The 19,629-nt window shown below is 33.3% G+C and overlaps 2 protein-coding genes across 5 annotated transcripts; one reads left to right on the top strand and one right to left on the bottom strand.

The window, feature by feature from the left end:
• Positions 1-886: 886 nt before the first annotated feature.
• Positions 887-5,551, bottom strand: LOC140986503 (uncharacterized). Its single transcript, XM_073454778.1, has 9 exons — positions 5,490-5,551; positions 5,146-5,270; positions 3,037-3,124; positions 2,793-2,852; positions 2,349-2,411; positions 2,003-2,206; positions 1,784-1,895; positions 1,462-1,679; positions 887-1,255 (listed from the first exon to the last, which is right to left on the bottom strand). Exons 2-9 carry the CDS (start codon positions 5,268-5,270, stop codon positions 1,163-1,165), a joined length of 963 nt encoding a protein of 320 aa, XP_073310879.1. The 5' UTR covers positions 5,490-5,551; the 3' UTR covers positions 887-1,162.
• Positions 5,552-9,565: 4,014 nt separating this feature from the next.
• LOC140986837 (uncharacterized) lies at positions 9,566-14,145 on the top strand. 4 transcript variants are annotated; one of them, XM_073455206.1, is made up of 5 exons: positions 9,566-10,165; positions 11,277-11,363; positions 11,472-11,598; positions 13,434-13,532; positions 13,864-14,145. In XM_073455206.1, the coding sequence occupies exons 1-4, from the start codon at positions 9,867-9,869 to the stop codon at positions 13,482-13,484; spliced, it is 564 nt and encodes a 187-aa protein (XP_073311307.1). In that variant the 5' UTR covers positions 9,566-9,866; the 3' UTR covers positions 13,485-13,532; positions 13,864-14,145. The 4 variants fall into 4 exon arrangements, with proteins under 4 accessions (XP_073311307.1, XP_073311308.1, XP_073311305.1 ...); XM_073455207.1 differs by having other exon boundaries at positions 9,566-10,093; XM_073455204.1 differs by having other exon boundaries at positions 11,277-11,598.
• Positions 14,146-19,629: the final 5,484 nt, after the last annotated feature.

The following is a 19,629-nucleotide window of genomic DNA, read 5'->3' on the forward strand; positions in this document are numbered from 1 at the left end:
CGGTTTGTGTAATAAATTTAGTTATAAATGAAGTTGTACGTTATAAATTTTAAAAAATATATAATAAAAAAACCACAATCAAATTGATTTTGATTATCTTACAAAAAATTAAAATAAAGTAATCAAAAACAGGCATAGCTATAATTCTTGTAACAAATTCGTTAAGTATCTCACAAACGTCAAAATAAAATAATAAAAAATATAGCTATGACAATTTTAAGCCATAAAAAAACCTAATGAAATTACTTATATTAATTATTTTATTATTTACAAATTACTTATATTAATTTTTTATTATATTTTAAATGATCGGTTCGGTTTTTTCGGTTTTAAAATTTCAAAAACCGATAACCAAACCGAAAAATCGAAAGTACAAAAAATCAAAACCATAATCGACCGAAAAACCGTTTAAACCGAACCAAAAAAACCGAAATTTATGGTCCGGTCGGTTTTTTCGGTGTAAACCGTTTAATGAACACCCCTACCCTTGCCACTAAATTAAAGCATTATGTCAATATTTCTAAATCAAAATATGTAGTAATTTCAATTATTAATAAGATAAAGAAGCAAGAAATAACTTAAAAGACTCTTTAAGTACAAGTCAAGTTCATGTGTTGATCGGATTTTTGTTTGCACAAGTTTCTAAGGAAGTTAAAATAAAAATGTGTCAAAGATTTGCATGAAAAAATCTATTTTCGGCTTCTTAACTCTTCAAGGATTAATTTTCAACATGAGCTGAATCGAGTGTTATTTATACATTTTCGACATGCAATATAGATCTCTTATGAAATACTTGGAAATAGAGGATGAGATAAAAAACGGGGGAAAAAGAGCATGATACAATCGGGCCATAAAACTGTCTGTCCTATTGATGACAAGGGGAGCAGCAAAAGAAACAAGGAGATGTAATTCAGAAACCAACAGCAAAATACAAGCACTGTGAGCATGCTTTATTAGATGATTCAAATCATGAAACTCATGAGTGAACTAAAATTATTAACCAACTTTCCCAATCATTTAACTATTTTCCTGGAAATGGACCACTGGTGCAAAAAGGAGCAACATAAATCATGATACAGACAAAGGTATGCGAATGCCCCAATAGAAGCGCATATCCAAGATCACCACCGTATAACATATATATATTCCACAAGCAGCTAGATCAAGAATCCTGTGGAGTCTCGAACCTCGTTGGGGTATCAATTCCCATCATGCAGCAAAGCCCAGATATCAAAATTATGAGCAAAACAATTGCCTGAAACATTGCAAATAGCATGAATTCGAGTGTCGTGGCTATTGAGAATGACAAGCAACTGAAATAAATAAATAATGCAGCACAGAAACTGATAAAGAGCACGGAACTCCAAATTCAGAAACCGGATAAGACTTATTTTTGCAGTCAAGCTCCATATCTCTCACAGCAAATTATATAGACATTGGAAGAATATTCAACTGACTTACCACAAGAATCCCCTCCAAAAGAGATGACTTGATTTGGCAAACTCCATCACAGGCTGATAAGTAAGATGATCCATTTCCTAAGTGAGCTTCAGTGAGAAACCTTTCTATACCCTGATGAGATGGGTGCTGGATTGATCTGAAGGGATCCGAGACATAAAGAACCGAGTATTTCACACCTAACTGCTCCACGACATTGAGAAGTTTAGACAGAATGCTACCTACATGTTAGTCAAATTACAAAGTCAAATTGCCCGCTTATGGAATAATAAGCCTGTGAAACACCAAAGTGTCTGGTTAGAAAAACTTTCTAGGCCATTTATACTTTCAGACTGTCGTTGATCAGAATCTTGTGATGAATGAGAATGTCCACGGCAGAAGACAATCAGATTTGTGTTCCCATCTGAAATTTTTTCCATCCTTGAGTGCACATAATCCTATCAATGAATTTGGTTAAATATATCAATGAATAAGGTTAAATAAAAAGGACCATCTATAAGTAAACACAATGAATAAAGATAACACTGCCGTTTCTAGTACTTACATGAACCGAGTGAATATCTTCTAGTTTTTCAAAATTATCACTCTCCACTAAGCAAGATCCCATTAGAGCAACATTGTTGATTCCCATTTTATTCTGACAAGAATCAGCAAACTCTTCCATGAGAGTATACTCAACTGCCACTTTCTCCTCTGATGCAGCCACATATGGGAATGCCAATGAGAAGTTGGAGTTCGAAAAGGAATCCTAAAATGAAGAGACACTGCAATCAACACCTTTCCTACCATGTGCTGCAGTGATTTTATCTCAAATAAAGGAAGCTGTAAATGGATATAATCATGTAGGTTCTAAAATGGAAATTTATAAACAACCGGACAAACTTGTTGACCTTGAGAAAGTCTACAAGTGCTGCATCTGCCTTTGTGGGTCTGGAAATATCAATAGATTGTAGCTGCACATGGAAACAAAAATTTGGATCACCGAAAGAAAATGTCAGATCAAAAATAAGAAAATTGTTTACAGAGTTAAATATTTCTTGATTAATTAAGACATACATCCTTAATTTTGAATTTGTTGTCCATGCATGTCAACGGTGGAGATTTAGATATGAGAAAAAGTAATGACAGACACTTGACATCCATCCTAAGTCATGTTCATCCATTCTAAACCGAGCATCTACTGAAGTTAGGAATAAAATGTAAGTAATCATCATCTAAAATAAATATGGGACATTTTGTCCCCAATTCCTCTTTATTTGCATGCGTATCGTGAAAGAGAGAAAGGTTGCTAGCTTTTGCCTTGACAAAAGAATAGAGAAGAGAAATACTGCTACCTCTGTTCCAACAAACAGAAAGGCAAAATTCTGTGACTCTTGAGCTTCCTCTCCAGAGCACTGAAGAGGATTTAAACACTATAAGATTTCGCTTCAACTGTAATCAAAAAAATTAATGCCCTCAACTACTGAGGGAACAAATGAATTATTGATCATACTTTCTGGGCCAAAAATGCTTTGATTCTAGGATAAGCATGGCAGGACAAAATTCAATCAAAACATAAAGCAAGTGCACAGAATATACCAGGTAGTTCGACCACCTTCCTTCTGTCATCACAGATTTTGCTAAATCTTTTGGAGAGAGGGTTCTATAGTCAACCATTTCTTTCAATCTGCCAGGCAATCAGAAACACATATGTGATGCTGTATATAAATTAGTGTGTAAAAAGTTCAGACATAAACTACTACATAAATCAGAACAGATTTTCAGAAAGTCGAATAAAGACCGGGTATGAATCAAGGAAAAAGAAGTTTATTTGGTGAAAAGTGGTACAAAGAAAAAGGAAAGAAATGCAAGGATTCTATACATATAAAACATGTAAGACAGAATAGTGGTGACTTCTTTGAGCTATATTCCTCTGCTTTACCCCATGTTCAAGAAGTAGAAAGCAAGAGTTTATACCAACGTGAAAAACTGGCAAAGTAAAGAGAGAGCGAATACAAAATTAGTCAGAAGGTAAGCAAAGGACAAGATATTGAGACTTTGTGAGAGAATCGGGAAGAAGCAGCCCATTTTTGTCAGTTTTCCAATCTGAAATTTGTGCTTGAGGCGGCATAGAAAAAATTGGAACAGAACTATATTGAAGAGGGAGAGCTCTTTGAACTATAGATTTATCCATATCCCATGTCACCTTCCCGCAGGTAAAAATTGCTTATATCGATATTGCTTCCAATATGTGAGGATATTAATATCTATCCATACTGAAATGAAGAAAGAAACGGAACAAAGGATATCATATTGGTAGTAAAAACATTAAGCTTGAACTCTACGAGACATAAATAAGGGTACGCCATATCGAGAATTGTATGCTGAGAAGTGGACCCTGGACTGTAAGTTATTCAGCATCTTTAAACAATAGGCAAAAGGAATGTCATTCAACCAACAGCATCATTGCTATTTACTCATATGAACCACAGTGCGCTACACAGACAGGAAATGGTTAAGAATTTCTGGCGGCAACTGGAATTAGAGCATTCAGAATGCTGAGATTCCTGATGAATTACATATTAAAGGTAGTTAGCTAAACAAAATCCTTTAGCTACTTTCGAAAAATGATCCAATTTGAATCAAAATAGAATTCAAGTTTTAAAAAAGTAGCTTGAATTTAGTCCATAAGTACAACGCATTCAAGGTAACATAAAGGTTTCTGTAAAGGATGGACACATATCAACTCTCAGATAAACGACTATAAGGATCCTATCAAGGAGATCAAACACAATTGAAGTAGCGAGTTAAACATAGACCTCATCCTTCCTTGAAGCTTGTCTCTACCTTATGTGCTAAATGACCCACATGTATCACAAACTAGCATATCCTCGCAGCGCACATCGAAAAGAAAACTCTAATATGTCTAAAAGCTTTACTCATAGCACACAAACATGTGGTATAAGAATTTAAATAAAGAAAATTCTTATTAAGCTACTCACTAAGGCCCACAATCGTAGGTGTTGTCTTGGTGACTTGGTCTTGGTCAGAACTCATGGGATTCAGCATCCGTGGAAATTACAGTTGCAACAGTTAAGAAGTCAACCATACCAATCAAGCTAGGCAAAGAAATGTGAATTTGGTGGTGACGAATTGGTTTACAATCATATAGTCTGAGTTTTTTCATGTAAGGATTTCAAAGCCCTACAGATCTACACTAACAGCAACATCTTTCATACAACCCACACTCCAATGAGATGAACCATACAGACTCAATTGGGCTCTCGTGACATGGCAGTTAACGAGGCAGATTTGCATGTCTGAGTAATGTCTTAAACCAAACACGGAGACCTTTCCGCAAAAAAAAAAAATCTATACTCTGCCTGACAAGGTAATTCCCCAGTAGGCATAATCACAAGTCACCGAACATCGATGTCATTACGAACTGCAAGTCATCAAGATTATGGGCCCTATCAACCTTCCAGTATTCATTTTCAAACGCTCCCTTACACCATCCATCGTTATTTTGCAGTCATTCCAGCAGGAATAATGACTCAAAAACACAAAACTGAATGTCACAAAATCTAGTATAAGTATATGTCAAGCTATAGAAGACTTCCAATTTAGAAAGACGCCACAACGCAAAAAAAAAATTCAAAACAAGAAATAAATAAAACTAGAAATTATTAATAGAACGCGGAATCGTACCCATCTAAATGAGGGGACCATAGGAATGCGGGGACGGTTGATTGGATAGCTATACCAAGGGGAAGTTGAGCAGCTACAACAAGCAGCGCCGCCACTACTGCCGCCGCAACTGTTTTCATCCTCATCTGAATACCAAGAAAGCAAATCGAATGAGTGGATCAAACAAAAATTAGATAAAGTTGGAATATAAATCTATAGAAGAAATTTGCAGGTAATTACAGATGGAAATCCAAAAATTCTGCGACGAAACCTGGATCAAGGTTCCTTGGGATGAAGGAATTCAATTGGCAAGATTCAGTTTCTATTTCAATTTCAAAGATATAAAGGATAGATCCTCTCGTCACCTGTACAGTAGAGGAACCGCAGATATTGAATCGCACAGGAGAATACGAGTTAATTGCAAATGTCCCTCAAAATTTGTCTTGATTTTCATTTTAACCCCTCATATATAGTTTTGATATCCTGCACAACTGTGCACACCTATGTGAGCTAAAAAATCATCCATAAAAATCTTCACACGTCATCTCTTGGAAAACAGGCAAAGAGATACAACATGGACTTATAAATTCATGATTAAACTCGAACATGTTTGTTTTAAAAAATAATAAATTTTTCTGAATTTAAGAGTTAAATAAATTAAAATCATATTTTAGTAAGGTTATGATCCAGCACAAATGATTTAGGATATCATTTAGACTAGAAATAAAAACTAAATATTTAGATACTAAAAATTTAAAATTTAAAATTAAATAAATATAAAGACTTACAATTTGTACACCAGAATCTAAGAGTTTTATTATTTAGATAAGAAGATTTTACAAGGAGAAAAGAGAGAGAGTGGAGCAAACTGGACAGTGCTCTTAGGACAGAAACATCTCTAATATTTAGATAGTAGAATCATATTTCAAACTTTGGATTCCAAAATAAAATATAAACAGAAAATGCTTTTATGAAAGCTAATAATATGTTACATAGTGGTGGTATGTCACTTCTTCACAAGGTCTGTGGCGGTATGTCACTTTCTTCACATGGTTGTAGATCCGTCTTTTCATTTGATATTATTTTTTAATGATTCTTTTAATTTTTGAAATACATTATCAATCAAAAATTCGGGAATATCTTCATCAGGTTCTTGAACATCTTGTATTTGCATAAGTTTCGTAAACTGAGCATCACTTGATCCGGAAGTCATTAATTTATCAAATTTTGAATATAAACAACCTATATTTTTATAGAGGTCCTTCTTCATTTCTTCAATACATATGTCAATCGTTTTTTCCTTTAAATAAATCGCATTAAATTTGTAAGTGGTGATTTTGAAGGGACTAATAGAATCATATATGTTTTCTTGTTCTTTATCAAATTCTTGTTTGTATACTGCAATTTTTTCTTCCATATATTGGATAGTTTCGAAGTCATAAGACTTTCTTATTTCTGGATCATCTCTTAGCATCTTTTTCCAGAATTTTGTAAGTCTGACCCACCATAAAAGAGGAATTTCATTTTATGTATAATCGAATTCTTATTTCCATTTCCATATCCATGGAATACCAAATTCCATAAAGAATAGACGCATAGTTTTTCCATCCATCAAATTTTCAGAAAACTGTTTTTGAACACTTGGAGAAAAAAAGATCTATTCCTCCATGAATTTTTTTTTTTGAAAGGTTCTAGCATAATTGTTGCTGAAGCACCAAATATCTTCAACAAGGTGAAAAACCAGATCGGGATCGAGTTTTGAACACTATTTTCAAAAGTTTTTAAAAATCAAGAATATTTTATTTTTTGGTTTTAATATAATAAATTTTATTAGAACTTTCAATATAATCCCAATAATTGAATTTGAAACTCATGTTATGAGTTTGAGAATAAAATTATGTTTAAGCTAATAGAGATATGTCTCATTTTCAATAAAAATAATTTTCTTTATAATAAATTTGTAAAAAACAATAACTTCCTTGTTGATGAGTATTACTTTAAAAGTGAATAATTTCTACACTTTTAGTAGACAACAGGAGATTTTCATAAAATCTTCTTTATTTGTATGAACCATATACATATAATATATTGGTTAAGTATCTTTCTATAATAATCCATGAAGTTTTTCTCACTGAATATTTTTTTCTTCTATAAGAAGAATTAGGTCATGATATTTCTTTGCTATATAAAAACCTGAATCATTTTCCTTATCTTTAGCAATATTGACATATAATGCCTGAGAATCATAATTCTCATATTTTTTCTATTTTTGTTTCAAGATTTTTTGGAACTCCTCGTATAAAGGAACATTGTTACTGGCTGATGAGCTAAATATGTTTTGGGCTATAAGCATCTTTTACCATGTTTTACTGTAATATTAGGGGTTTTTCCTCTATCTACTCTGCCTCTATAAGAGGAATAGTCTCCACGGCCACGCTGAGTCATTTCTGTAAATTTTCATGAGTAAAAAAGTCTAGTAAGTGAATATCTTCACATTTTTTTTATAAACTATTTCAAAATCAAAATGGGCTAAAAGAGCCTGCAAACGAGCAAATTATTGTTTAGAAACATAATGTTTAAAATTTTTTGGAACATAAACTTTGTAGATTTACAATCAGTTTTTATAATAAATTTCTGATTGTATAAATCATCTTGAAATTTTTATATACATTTAACAATAGTAAGAATTTCTTTATCTGCCGTTGAATAATTTTTCTGGGCATTATTCTATTTTTCAGAATAAAATCTTAATAAATATTTTTGTTTTATTAAAGGATCAAATTGTTTTAAAATTCTTTTGAAACCTATATCAGAAGCATATGTGTTGCATTTAATGCATTAAAATAATTTAATAAAATACATAAGAAATTCGATAACTTGCATACATGTTGTTCACGTGGAGCTTCAAATTTTCCAGACGTTACAAATAAAATATTTTAAAAATTTTCTAACTTTGAATTGTTTTAACATTTTTTACGCTGTTAAAAAATATTCTTGAACTGTTAATTTTTGTTAGACCACTAAAAAGTAAATATGTGCGGAAATTGTTTAACTTGACTAGTTATGAACTATATGATGTAATCAATAATTAACAAGAAATGGCTTGAAAATAATATGAAAAAATGTAAGGTTCGTAATGAAATGAGACATATATTTTTATGGATGCTTGGAGATATCACTTCTATTTCACCTCTTCTTCCACTTATGAAGAATTCTACTAAGGGACTTTGGTTTTACAACGTCTTGTGACCACTTACTTTAGCTATGACTTATCGCTGTTTAAGCCGAAACTCTTAGTGGTCACTTTACAAGATCTGGATGTATAAGAATCCTCGATTCACTATAAAACAATATAAAATAACCCAACGGTCAGCTTGACATTTTGAGTTGGTAATGTAGCACATAATGATCTTTGGAGATCTGATATATTCTGATAGGTGTTTGCTAAGTGAATAGCTTGAAATTGAAAGCTTGAGTGTACTCGAATTTTTGGAAATATACAAGATTTGAGAAAGTAATCAAACAATTCAAATGGTTTCAATATGTTCTACTCTTTGAAATCTTCATATATATAATTGAAAAAATCCAACGGTCGGATTTGTTTTTCGAATTGTTATCTGACATAATGGACATGTCACTTTCAGTCTCCATACCTATCATTAAATTTTCATTTAATTTTTTTTTTGTGTTTTTGCGATTTAAAGGTCCTTGCTTTTCAAAAAGCTAACAGATCATGGATGAAATATGCAATTTTATGTCATTCAGGAGTTGGTAGAATACCGTGTAATCATTTTAAATATGACAATTGTTGAACGGCTTGACTTCCAGTATCCCTTTTGAAATTACTCAAGTTTGTGACCGGTTGCAGCGTCGTTGGAGTTTCAACGGTTTGAGCACACGTATTCAAAAAGAACTTTGATCCGGTCAGTTTGACAGATGATATCTTGTAGCTAGAGTTTAGATAATATGTCGTTTGACTTTCTTGCGAGAATGACTTGAATCTCTGATGTTATATCTGAACGGCTTGAAAAGATACAGGGTCAAAAACCTGAAATTATAATTAAAGAGCAGTTAAATCTAAAACAATTCTATGATGATATTTGTCAATTACAAAAACTTATGGCAAAAACTTGTGTGAGACGGTCTCATGGGTCGTATTTTGTGAGACGGGTCTCTTATTTGGGTCATCCATGAAAAAGTATTATTTTTATGCTAAGAATATTACTTTTTATTGTTAATATCGGTAGGGTTGACCCGTCTTCCAAATAAAAATTAACGAGATCGTCTCACAAGAGAACTACTCAAAACTAATAATACAAAACTTATTATAGTAGAAATATTCGACAATAGAAATATGGATAAAAAAATTTAAAAATAAAATATTCTAATAAAAATTCCCAAAATCGCCGATACCGAACTTTTTCAAGCCGTCTCTGTTTGTTTGTTTTTAGGGGAATGAAAAAGAGTAATAAATGTTAAAAACCCTAACTGCCATGCTCTCTTCATTTCAATCAGGAAAAAGGCAATAATATTACATAATACTTAATTCACGAAGCACAAGCGCAGGAGGAGGTGTTCTATTCAAATTCAAGCAGCTTCCGGGGTATAGATAAAATGACGGGTTTTTTATTATTGGAACGTGGGCTTCGATGATTAATACTCCTTTCAATTGCACTTGTAGTTACAGAATTCTATGCGCATTTGTCTGTGATTTGGAATTGAATGGATTAGCAATTATATAAATGATGGGCTGTAATGGATGTGTATTGAGGTGGACAGATATCGAGGCGTGGATTCAAGACTATGACAGGATTCAGTCTATGGCAGTGAAACTCATCTACGCTCAGATTGGGTGCGCATTGATTGGATCGCTTGGAGCGTTCTTCAACGCCGTGCTGCTTGTGAATTTGGGGGTTTCGTTGTTCGCGCTCTTTGCCATTGAGAGCGGCAGCCAGAGCCTCGCTAGGACGTATGCCGTCCTCCTTTTCTGCTCCATATTTCTTGATGTTTTTTGGTTCATTCTCTTCTCACGCGATATCTGGTACTTCCACCCATACGTCTTTTTTTCATGCTTTCTTTTATTTACTTGTTTTTCTTTTTAGTTATCTTGCTTTTTGTAGAACGAGTCTTGGAATATCTGCACTATCTTGCTTCATAATCATCGTGTTTACATATTGTCTCGTGTTCTTCCACCATTATGACCGCATAAAGATTAACGTATAAGCTTTGAACCATGATGCCATAATGTCCGCTGATGTGAGTTGGTTCAGTACGTGAGCTGATGAGCATGATAATTGGTGTATTTTAGTTTGCTTTTTAGGATTGGTCTTGTTAAACGTGTGATGGTTATTTTTCAGAATTATAGTTTAAGATCCAGGCTCGTGACTAAGAACAAAATGCTTGGATTATAGGTTATGCTGATACGAGTGTACAATGTCCGTCAGATCGTCTTCTACTTTATCAAGGTTAACTGCCAAAGGTTTTGGGTATCGGTGCTGCAAATGGCTTTTTACTTGTAATATCAGATACTAATTTCAGTTTCCCGTGTTTATGGAGCTATAGGAATTTTATAAATTAGAGTTGTTTTCTTGTTCTTTTATCTAGGAGACTAGGACGTCAAAAGTTGATTCTTCATATTAACCGGGGTGCTTATTGTGAAAATTGTTTATTGATAATTGTATTCTACTTTCCCCCCGTATTTAGCATTTTGTTTCTTCAGACAAAGTTTCAGAAAGCTATTTCGCTTCCACGGGTGCGTCTTTAGGATCCATTCATGGTTCCATATCAACTTTATTATATTTGCACAATCTAGTTATGCAGTGGTACCCTGTGATTTTCGATCACAAACTTGTGGGTGCCAAAATGTTGCTACATATGTTTCAAAGATTTTTTGATTCCTGACCGAGTATCCCCATAACTATTGCCGTAGCTTGCCTTTGATGTATATATCACAGCAGTCATGTCGTGAAATGATATGTTTCCTTCCTCTAAATTTTAGAGGTGCCACTCATTCCATGAAAGTGGTGGGTATTGCCTCACAACCAATACCTGTATTGCATAGCCTTTGTTTTCTAATAGAGCCAGCCTATTAACCTACTCTGTCAATTATCTTATCCATTTGAGCTTTATTAGATTTATATCTGTTGGTGCAGGCGCATGCCATCTGAGACATTTGGAACCTTTGTTGCCTTTTCTGTGAAGCTCACCCTTACAATGCAAATCATTGGCTTTTCTGTAAGGTTATCATCTTCGTTGTTATGGCTACAGATGTACAGACTTGGTGTTTCCTACATAGACAACTCAAATTTACGAGATACAGACTTTGATTTGAGAAATAATTTTCTCAGTCCTCCAACTCCTTCAGTTGTTAGACGTCCTTCTGGTTCTGATGATGCTGTTGGGGGCTCAATATATGATCCTGCATATTACTCGTCTCTTTTTGAGGATGGCAAAGATGAGAGTTACTTATGTGCGGTATGGTCTTGTCACTTTGTTTAATCTCGTTTAAACACACAATACCCCAAGAATACACAATGTTAGGAAGTTAAACACTATCTGAACTTTTTGTTTCTAAATCTTGCTGGTCTTGAAAATGTGGATCAAGTTTGTGGACTCCCTCAGTAGAGTGTTAATTCTATCGATTTGTTTTCTATAGAAGAAGAGAGATATGATGCAACAACAATATGGTTAGTGGATCCTGAAAAAGGTTTAGGTTCTAACATGAGTTGATGTGCTGACTATTGAAGCGATAATTTTTATTATCCAAGATGGATGGGCTCAAAATAAGAGCACATTCTACTTGCAGTGATGTGCCACAGCCTACTGTACGGTGGAAATATTCCCCAGTTATTACAACTAGATGCAATTGATGCAGTGAAAATTAAATAGGTGAGATGAATGTGTATGTCTAATACATATCTCCCCTCTTTAGACCTAGATTAAATTGGTTTATTTTGAGGAATGCTGGTCAAAACTAGCTCCTATTAAGCTCTATCATAACTAATTATTGCATTAGACTCCCAAGTCTTGGATTTTGTGGTAACCTTCGTTCCATTGTGGATAATGAGCTAGAAGAAACTCTCTTGTGATTTGATTTCAAACAGTGTACATACTCTAACCACGGTGTAAGATGGTTGAGAAAATTAAGAAGAATCTGATGTGGATTAGTTCACCATAGAAAAAGGGAGGCGGATCTGAAAACAACAAGATGATATGCCGGGGAACGTTAGGTGGAGAGCAGGTGTGTCTGGGGGGTGATAGAGACGTTGCGTGAGTTATTCTTAGTTGTTGGCAGTGTTTTTATTTGTTGTTGTATGATGCTCCATCTGTTGATGTCTCTCTCTGTCTCTGTTTGTGTGTTTAGTTTCCATCTTCCACAAAATATTCCACTAATTTCACAACGAACATGCGAATAAAAGATTCTGTTCAAAGTTCTAATTAACTATCAGTCTGCTAATGACAGTTGAAGTGGATAAACAACTATTATTTTCAGTATGAACTCATGTTGGTAGGACAGCTTTGACTTTCATGTCTTTTTCTTTCATATGGGTGTGAGCTTCAATTGCAATTTCAGGGCACTGATATTAGATTAAAGGATTTTAACTTCTTATTAGACACTACATAATCTAGTGTGCGATTAAAATGGACTAAAATGCTATATTACATAGATGCTTTAGATGGAGCCTAGTATGTCATAGTACTGGTGAACTTTTTAGGGTTGAGATATGAGAAGTGAGGCATTCAAAAAAGAGGATGGAGATAGATGTGCGAACTATTATATTTAAATTGGAAAAATCCTACAATTGCACTACTATGGGCATCAAAACAACTCCACTGATGACTGAACATTGTAGGTAGATTCACATACATGAATCTTCTTTCTAGTAGGGGCACATCGTTGTAGATCGGCCACATTCTTTTACATCCATTATTTTCAACATGAGCTTAGATTGTCATCTTTGTCTTAGTTTATCGTACCAGCTAATATTCCTATTGCACAATCTAAAGGCAAACGTGCTGAGGTGACCTGAACGATGTCCTTGCGTTTTTCCACGTCTGCCACCAGATGAGCGTGCATCTGTTTGTGTGATCAAACTCATTCGAATTACGCCAGCAATTAAACATGTGAAACAATTCCGTTGAATCATCCTCTTCATGTGAACTTGATGGTTGGATGACCTTCATAGTGTTTCTGCTGTTAGAAACAGCGTATAATTTTGATGCTTGAGTTGATGACCTGATTTTTTCGCATAGTGGAGATGCAGTGATGCACTACTAATACTTGTATGGTGGACTCTTTCTGATTGCAGGGAGGTCAATGTCATGGCATTTCTGTGGTTGAGTCTGCGTCATCTGCTTAAACTTCTCAGATGAATCCATTCAAGGGCATTCCTTTTCATGTAAAAGATGTATGTTTCTTTGATTGATAGCCCAACAAATGGAACACCATGTCTAAATTCTCTCATCACATTTTACCTGAAAAAAATACAACATGGATGATATAAAAGAAAGGGAATAAAAGACAACTTGATGATCTTGATTATTCTTAATAACTTTTTTCATTAGCCATGTTCTTGAAAGAGAAGAGAGTTGATTCTGAGTCATGAATGTTATTCGAAGTATTTTATTATCTTGGTCCTATCATTTTACAAGAAGATGATTTTCAGTTTTTGGTCAAAAGCTCATTACTTATTGATGATTATACTACCAAACATCTGATCAATGGAATGTTGGTTTCAGGTTGAGTATGTCATGAGAAAGTTCCATATGGTTTGATGATTGGAATTATTGTCCACTTTTTCTGGCGATGCTCTTTTGTTTGGAATTGGAGGAATTATATTTCGTTTTTTTTAAACATGGTTCATATAGGTGGCAAGATATTGTACAGCGATAATTGACATTGTATTCTTTTTCTGAGGCTAAACATGCGAAAAAGATCCGGAGATCCTATCTTGTTTACTGTTTTGATCTTATGTTTAGAAGGAAAGTTAAACGTATGAAATCTCTTTCTTTGGATGGTTCTCTCGAGCTCCTATCTACCTACAAGTTTACTTAAAAAAAGTACATGTTGGTTAACTTTTTTTCTTTTGTTTAGAGGAAGAACATATTGGTTATTACGAGCTACAAGGTTTTTTTTTAAATAAAAAAATAAATATTAGAAATTTAAAAAATATAACAAAATTTTATAATAAAGTGGGGTCTGAAACCTTCCTCCTTTCATGTTAGAGAAGGCGGGACCTTGTCTCCTCTTTAATATAAGAGAGAAGTTGGGGTTCATCGTTGTTTTAATTTTCTAGTTCATCTTATTTAAATGGAATGATAGTTAAAAATTATTAATATTTTAATATATATAAATTTTATTTTGTTCAAACATTAATACAATAATATTAAAATTTTCTAACTCATTTAAATTCAAAACCCTCATGTCAGAATTTAATATTTTCAAATCAAAGTAATCATATTTATTTGGGACAAACTATTAATATCTCCTCGTCTCCAAACATAATTTTCTTTTAACTAACTATTCGTCCAAATGTTTGTTTGAGCTTCTTAATCTTTTAAAATTTTCAAAAATATCCTCAGTCTTCATAATTATGGTACATGACATTGTTATACTTATCGATCATATTCTAAAAAGCATATAACCCAAAAACATGCAGCTACACAAGATTTCCAGCATATATATCATGTTTCAGATGATTGATCATTTTTAAATTGCCATCATGCTTCCGTTTAATAAATTGAACATTTTACCTCTTTGACTGGAGTGTCGTCGGATTGTATCCAACGAGTTTTATAGACTACTCCTCACAGTCCAACCACAATCACAATATATTATTCCTGACGTAGATTCTTTCAACAGCACCTAGCACAACCCTGTTTCGTTTCTTATCTTATAGTAAAATGGTTCAATTTGGAAATAATATATGAGAGAGGCAATAAGCCTCTGTCTTTTTATTCAAACATACAATTTATTAAAACATAGTAACCTCTTGTAGAGGAGGAAGAACTTGTTTAACTATCTATAGTAGTCGGAATTACAACCCACATACAATAAAGAAAACTATTACAAGCTTATTTTGAGAGAAAAAAGAAGAGGTTGAATTACGTCTTCATCATTTTTCTGCCTTGGTGTATATAAAAGTCTTGGTAGATTTGAAATCAGGACTTCAAATCTTGTGAATTTTCTGCCAGTTGTGGCCGACATCTTGTGAGTGGTGGTCTTTTCAACCACTAGTTAATGATTTATCTTTATGGGTGGTTGAATGGTTCATCTACCAGTATTTAATGGAATCATATTTTATGGTGGTTCATTCTCCACTAATGAAGTGGTTGGATCGCATGTCTGCTTTATCTTGGTCAGGAAATCTTCTATTTTTGTATGGTCTATGAAGAAATTGTCTTTCATGTGTTCTCGCACCACTTGGTCCTGTTTCTGCAATATGCTTTCAGTCCGTCCTGCGTCGAAAGCCTTTATCGAATTCTAGCTCCTTTTGATTCGAGCATTCTGGCAGTTTTTTTCTGACCATCTTCCCACATGAGCCATATTATAGAATTTTTGGCGAGTTTCTTTGCTCCTCGACAGCTTGCTATTCTACAGAAGATTTCTTTCTTTTCAAATAGGTCTTTTGCAAAACTTCTTGTTTTTCTTTCATAATGTTTAAGAAAAAAAACCCATTTACAGAATTCTGATATAACTTAAATGGACTTGACTTTGTTCATCTCAGTTAGATAGACTCATAGACCACATGCTCTTCTACTAGAGATGTCATCTTCAGTTAATGAAGTGAAGGTCGACTTGAAAACTCGAGATAACGATATCAAGTTTCAATTTTTGTTTTGACTGACTCATCTGAAAATGATCTTGACTTAAAACTTGTGCTATGAGTACTTGAATCCCCTGCTACAAATATATAGTCATGTACTCTAAAAATCTACATTTAGGAAACCAGTGGCTTCTCAATGTCTTGCAGGATAGGTCTTTGCATTACAGACCACAACTGAGTATAAACCTGTAAATTTTCCTTCATCACCAATCTTGCTATAAAATTGGATTGAAAATTTTCTATACAATGCCTCTCTTAGTGTCTGGATTAGGACTTTGTGATCGCATGATGTTGTGAATACTAATCTTCTAGTCTTATTTTCTTGTGTGTATGACTTAAAAATTTGTAGGAAATTGTTTTCTAACAGAATGTCAGCTACTGTATCATGAAAATAAATCGATAATGTTTTTACCTTTTACCAATGTGTTTGTTCAGCACCTCCAATTAATATTTCTGTCACCTTAATTTTTTACATAAGATTAATATTTGTTTAGAGAAATCTCGTATAACAATATGAGATAATTCTTCTTCCAATTTTATTGGAAAATCTCATTTTTTGCTGTACAAATTCCAGCACTGAATCAATATAAGAAGCAAAATATTCTACCTTATATTGTTCATATAACATCTCTATTTGAATGTTTATCGAGAATGAGCTCGTGATAATTGGATCTTTTACATATTATCATCTTGCCTAAATTCCATTCCATTCTCCAGTCGTTTCAAAAGTTTGTGTTCCTATAGAAACTTTTGCCCAATAACCAATTGATCTGCTTCTTTTCTCGGGATTCTTTTGATATGAATTTTCTATTCTCCGATATTGATAATTCTTTTGTAAGTTCCTATCATCAGTTTTTCAAAAGGGAATTGGTTTCTTTGTCTTATAATATCAAATACTATTTCGACTTCCCTACATCCTTCCGGACATCTAAGTTTTCGTACTTTTGAAAAAAAATTTGTTATCCGTTGGATTTCTTGGACATGTGTTTTACTCCACCTGTGACTTGTTATTCTATCTACTTGAAAATATAATCTTATTGGTTCAAGTTTAAGACTTTGATTTCTTTGTAGAATCGATTTGTCTTAGATCTGGATATTTTTTTTTTCTGTACTAACGGAAACTTGATTCTTTCTGGATAATTGCCTGAACAACTTTTCATATATTTGTGGTATTTCAATAAACTCATTTCTAATAATGAGTTCTGAATTATGTGTATTAGATTCAACATAAGAAATTTGATAGGTAATAGAATATAGTATATCACCTTCTTTCTTCAGCCTTTTTTGTTTGTGTTTTGATGATACGTCAAAGCTCGGCCGATGTCTCGATTTGCCAAGTTGTAAGCAATTCTTGGATAAATTACTCCTATGATTTTTCCTGCACAGAGATTCTCTGAGATAGTTCCTAGTATTGAATCTTGAAACCTATTTATTTATCACATATTGCAATATCAATGGGCGAGTCTATTCCTTATTTAAAAGTAGCTTTTATCATAATATGGATTGCTCCGATATGAATCCATGACATGGTTTGTGTTACTTCTATATTGAGTTTTTGTAATTCCTGCTTATTTTCTTCAGAAGGAATTAATTCCATCTCTATTCGGTTTTCTGTAAGTTCTATTGGGATTGTCATTTTCCTTCTGGAACTTCATAGATGAGTTGATGCTTTCTGTTTCTTATATCAAGATTTCCTAATAACTTTTCTACTTGTCCTACAGAGAATCCTTGATATATCTATAGGTTAGGATTTTCCCTCACGATATTTTGGACTATGTTATGAGATATTGTTGTCTAGCTAACGAAACCATACAAGTCTTTATGTATTTCATGTAGAAACACCTCGTTTTCAGTCAGATTTTGATTCAGTTCCAACAGATTATTCTTAACTATTGACTTCTTCATAGATACTTTCTTCTGAGGTAATATCCTCAAATTGATATACTTGAACAAGATCTTGGTAATAAACTTCTTCTTCAATATCTGGGGTCGGATCGAAGCATTTTATTCCCCTTCTATCATTTTCTGGACAATTGGTACTTGAAATGTAACCTCTTGCTCCACATGTCTAGCAATTATAATATTTAAAAATTTCATTAGCTTGGCTGTAAGATCTTCTGAAATTTTTCTTTATAGGTATTCTTCATGTACTTCGAGATGTGTTCGATGCTTGAGATGATATCCTACTTCTTGATGATCCACTTCTTTGCTTAGATTTGTAAGATCTGGATTTTTGTCTGGGCCATACTGTTCTTGGTTTCCAAGAATTAATTCCACTTCTTCCACATATAGCTTGAGGATGAGTCTTAAAACTCTTCTTTTTTTCCCTTATGACTTATTTTCAATGATTGTTGGAAAGTCATATTTTTTACAACAAAAAGGATTATGTTATTAATACCCCTTAATCATTTGTAATTCTTTTGTAATGATGTCATATAACACCATTCTGCAAATTTTCTTTTGAGAAAAGAGGCTCTTTGTGCCAAAATATCTGGATTGCCATGGACATATTTTTTATTTAGCATTTCTCTCTAGGAACTTGGTATTTTGGCAAAAAAAAGTAATATTGTTATATTTTCTCCGACCCCCCCTGAATTCTATCTATAATAACATAATATATTCATCTACTGAAAAAATGTCACGTAATTCAAGACTATACAGAGCTTGAGTATATTTCTTTTTCTGCTCTATGTCTTGACTATTAAAATAATCTACTCCAATAAAGTGTGCTTTAAATAGGGTAGTCATTTTTTCGGCTATCTCACTGAGAGATTATTTGACTAGGACTGACTCTTTAGTTTCTACCGAAGTCATGTCCCAAGCAATTTTAACTGATTCCATGAGACTCATTTCTAAAAGTTTAATGATCTTTTTCTGTTGAGATCAAGTGTTCTTGTTGTGCTTCTCATAGCAGATGTCCAATCATCTATAAGATCTTCTCTGTTTTTGAAGTCTAGTACATCAAGGTTAAGAATAATCCCATAATGATGTATATGTTCCAAAACAGATTTTCCATAGGGTGTTTGGTGCAAGAGAATTTGACTTTTCCTTGACTTTGTTCCCGTTGGATGTACTTCTCCACTAACATGAAAATCTGTTTGGAGTCCTCTCATATTTGTATTATGAAATCCCAAACTTTTCCTTGGTGGTTCATTAGAAGATTACCATGTTATTTCGCGTGGTTCACCTCCAGTTGTGCTCATCACCTGATTTACGACCCTGAGATTTGCAAAAGATTCTGCAAGATCTTAGAGATCATCTAGACCAATCATTTCTAAAGTTGTAATCAGATTATTTTATTTTGTGAGAAATTTTTAATTAGATTGATCATTTTTCTTCGTTCGTTAAAGGTTTGGCATCAAATTGGTCGTCCCTGTTTGATGTAATAAGGGTCGGTACCAAATGATGTTGGCAACCTTCTTACAAAAATCCTTTTACTAGAACTTGTTTGTAGTTCTAAAGTTTGGATTCGTGTTTGAATATCCTTTAGTGTTACAAGAATTTCTTCTTCTTTTTCAAGTATTTTTTCTACCTTTTGTGGTATATAATATAACATACTGCCATAATTTTGTACCTTCTTTTTATTTCTCTAACATTACTGGAAAGTTTAGAGAAATCTTGTACAATTTCCATGAACTTATTAGACTGAATCATAATTTTACCTTTAGATTATGATAAG

This window comes from Primulina huaijiensis, chromosome 10, assembly GCF_012295235.1.
Source record: "Primulina huaijiensis isolate GDHJ02 chromosome 10, ASM1229523v2, whole genome shotgun sequence".
In the NCBI taxonomy this organism is placed as follows: domain Eukaryota; kingdom Viridiplantae; phylum Streptophyta; class Magnoliopsida; order Lamiales; family Gesneriaceae; genus Primulina; species Primulina huaijiensis.

Excerpts from the sequence above, each read along its gene's own strand:
- LOC140986503 (XM_073454778.1), bottom strand. The coding sequence starts at position 5,270 with ATGAGGATGAAAACAGTTGCGGCGGCAGTAGTGGCGGCGCTGCTTGTT. Across the intron at positions 2,412-2,792 it reads TTCTGTTTGTTGGAACAGAG|CTACAATCTATTGATATTTC; the intron begins GTAGCAGTATTT and ends TTCCATGTGCAG. Across the intron at positions 1,896-2,002 it reads AAGATATTCACTCGGTTCAT|GATTATGTGCACTCAAGGAT; the intron begins GTAAGTACTAGA and ends ATTCATTGATAG.
- LOC140986837 (XM_073455204.1), top strand. The coding sequence starts at position 9,867 with ATGATGGGCTGTAATGGATGTGTATTGAGGTGGACAGATATCGAGGCG. Across the intron at positions 10,166-11,276 it reads CTCTTCTCACGCGATATCTG|GCGCATGCCATCTGAGACAT; the intron begins GTACTTCCACCC and ends CTGTTGGTGCAG. Across the intron at positions 11,599-13,433 it reads ATGAGAGTTACTTATGTGCG|GGAGGTCAATGTCATGGCAT; the intron begins GTATGGTCTTGT and ends TTCTGATTGCAG.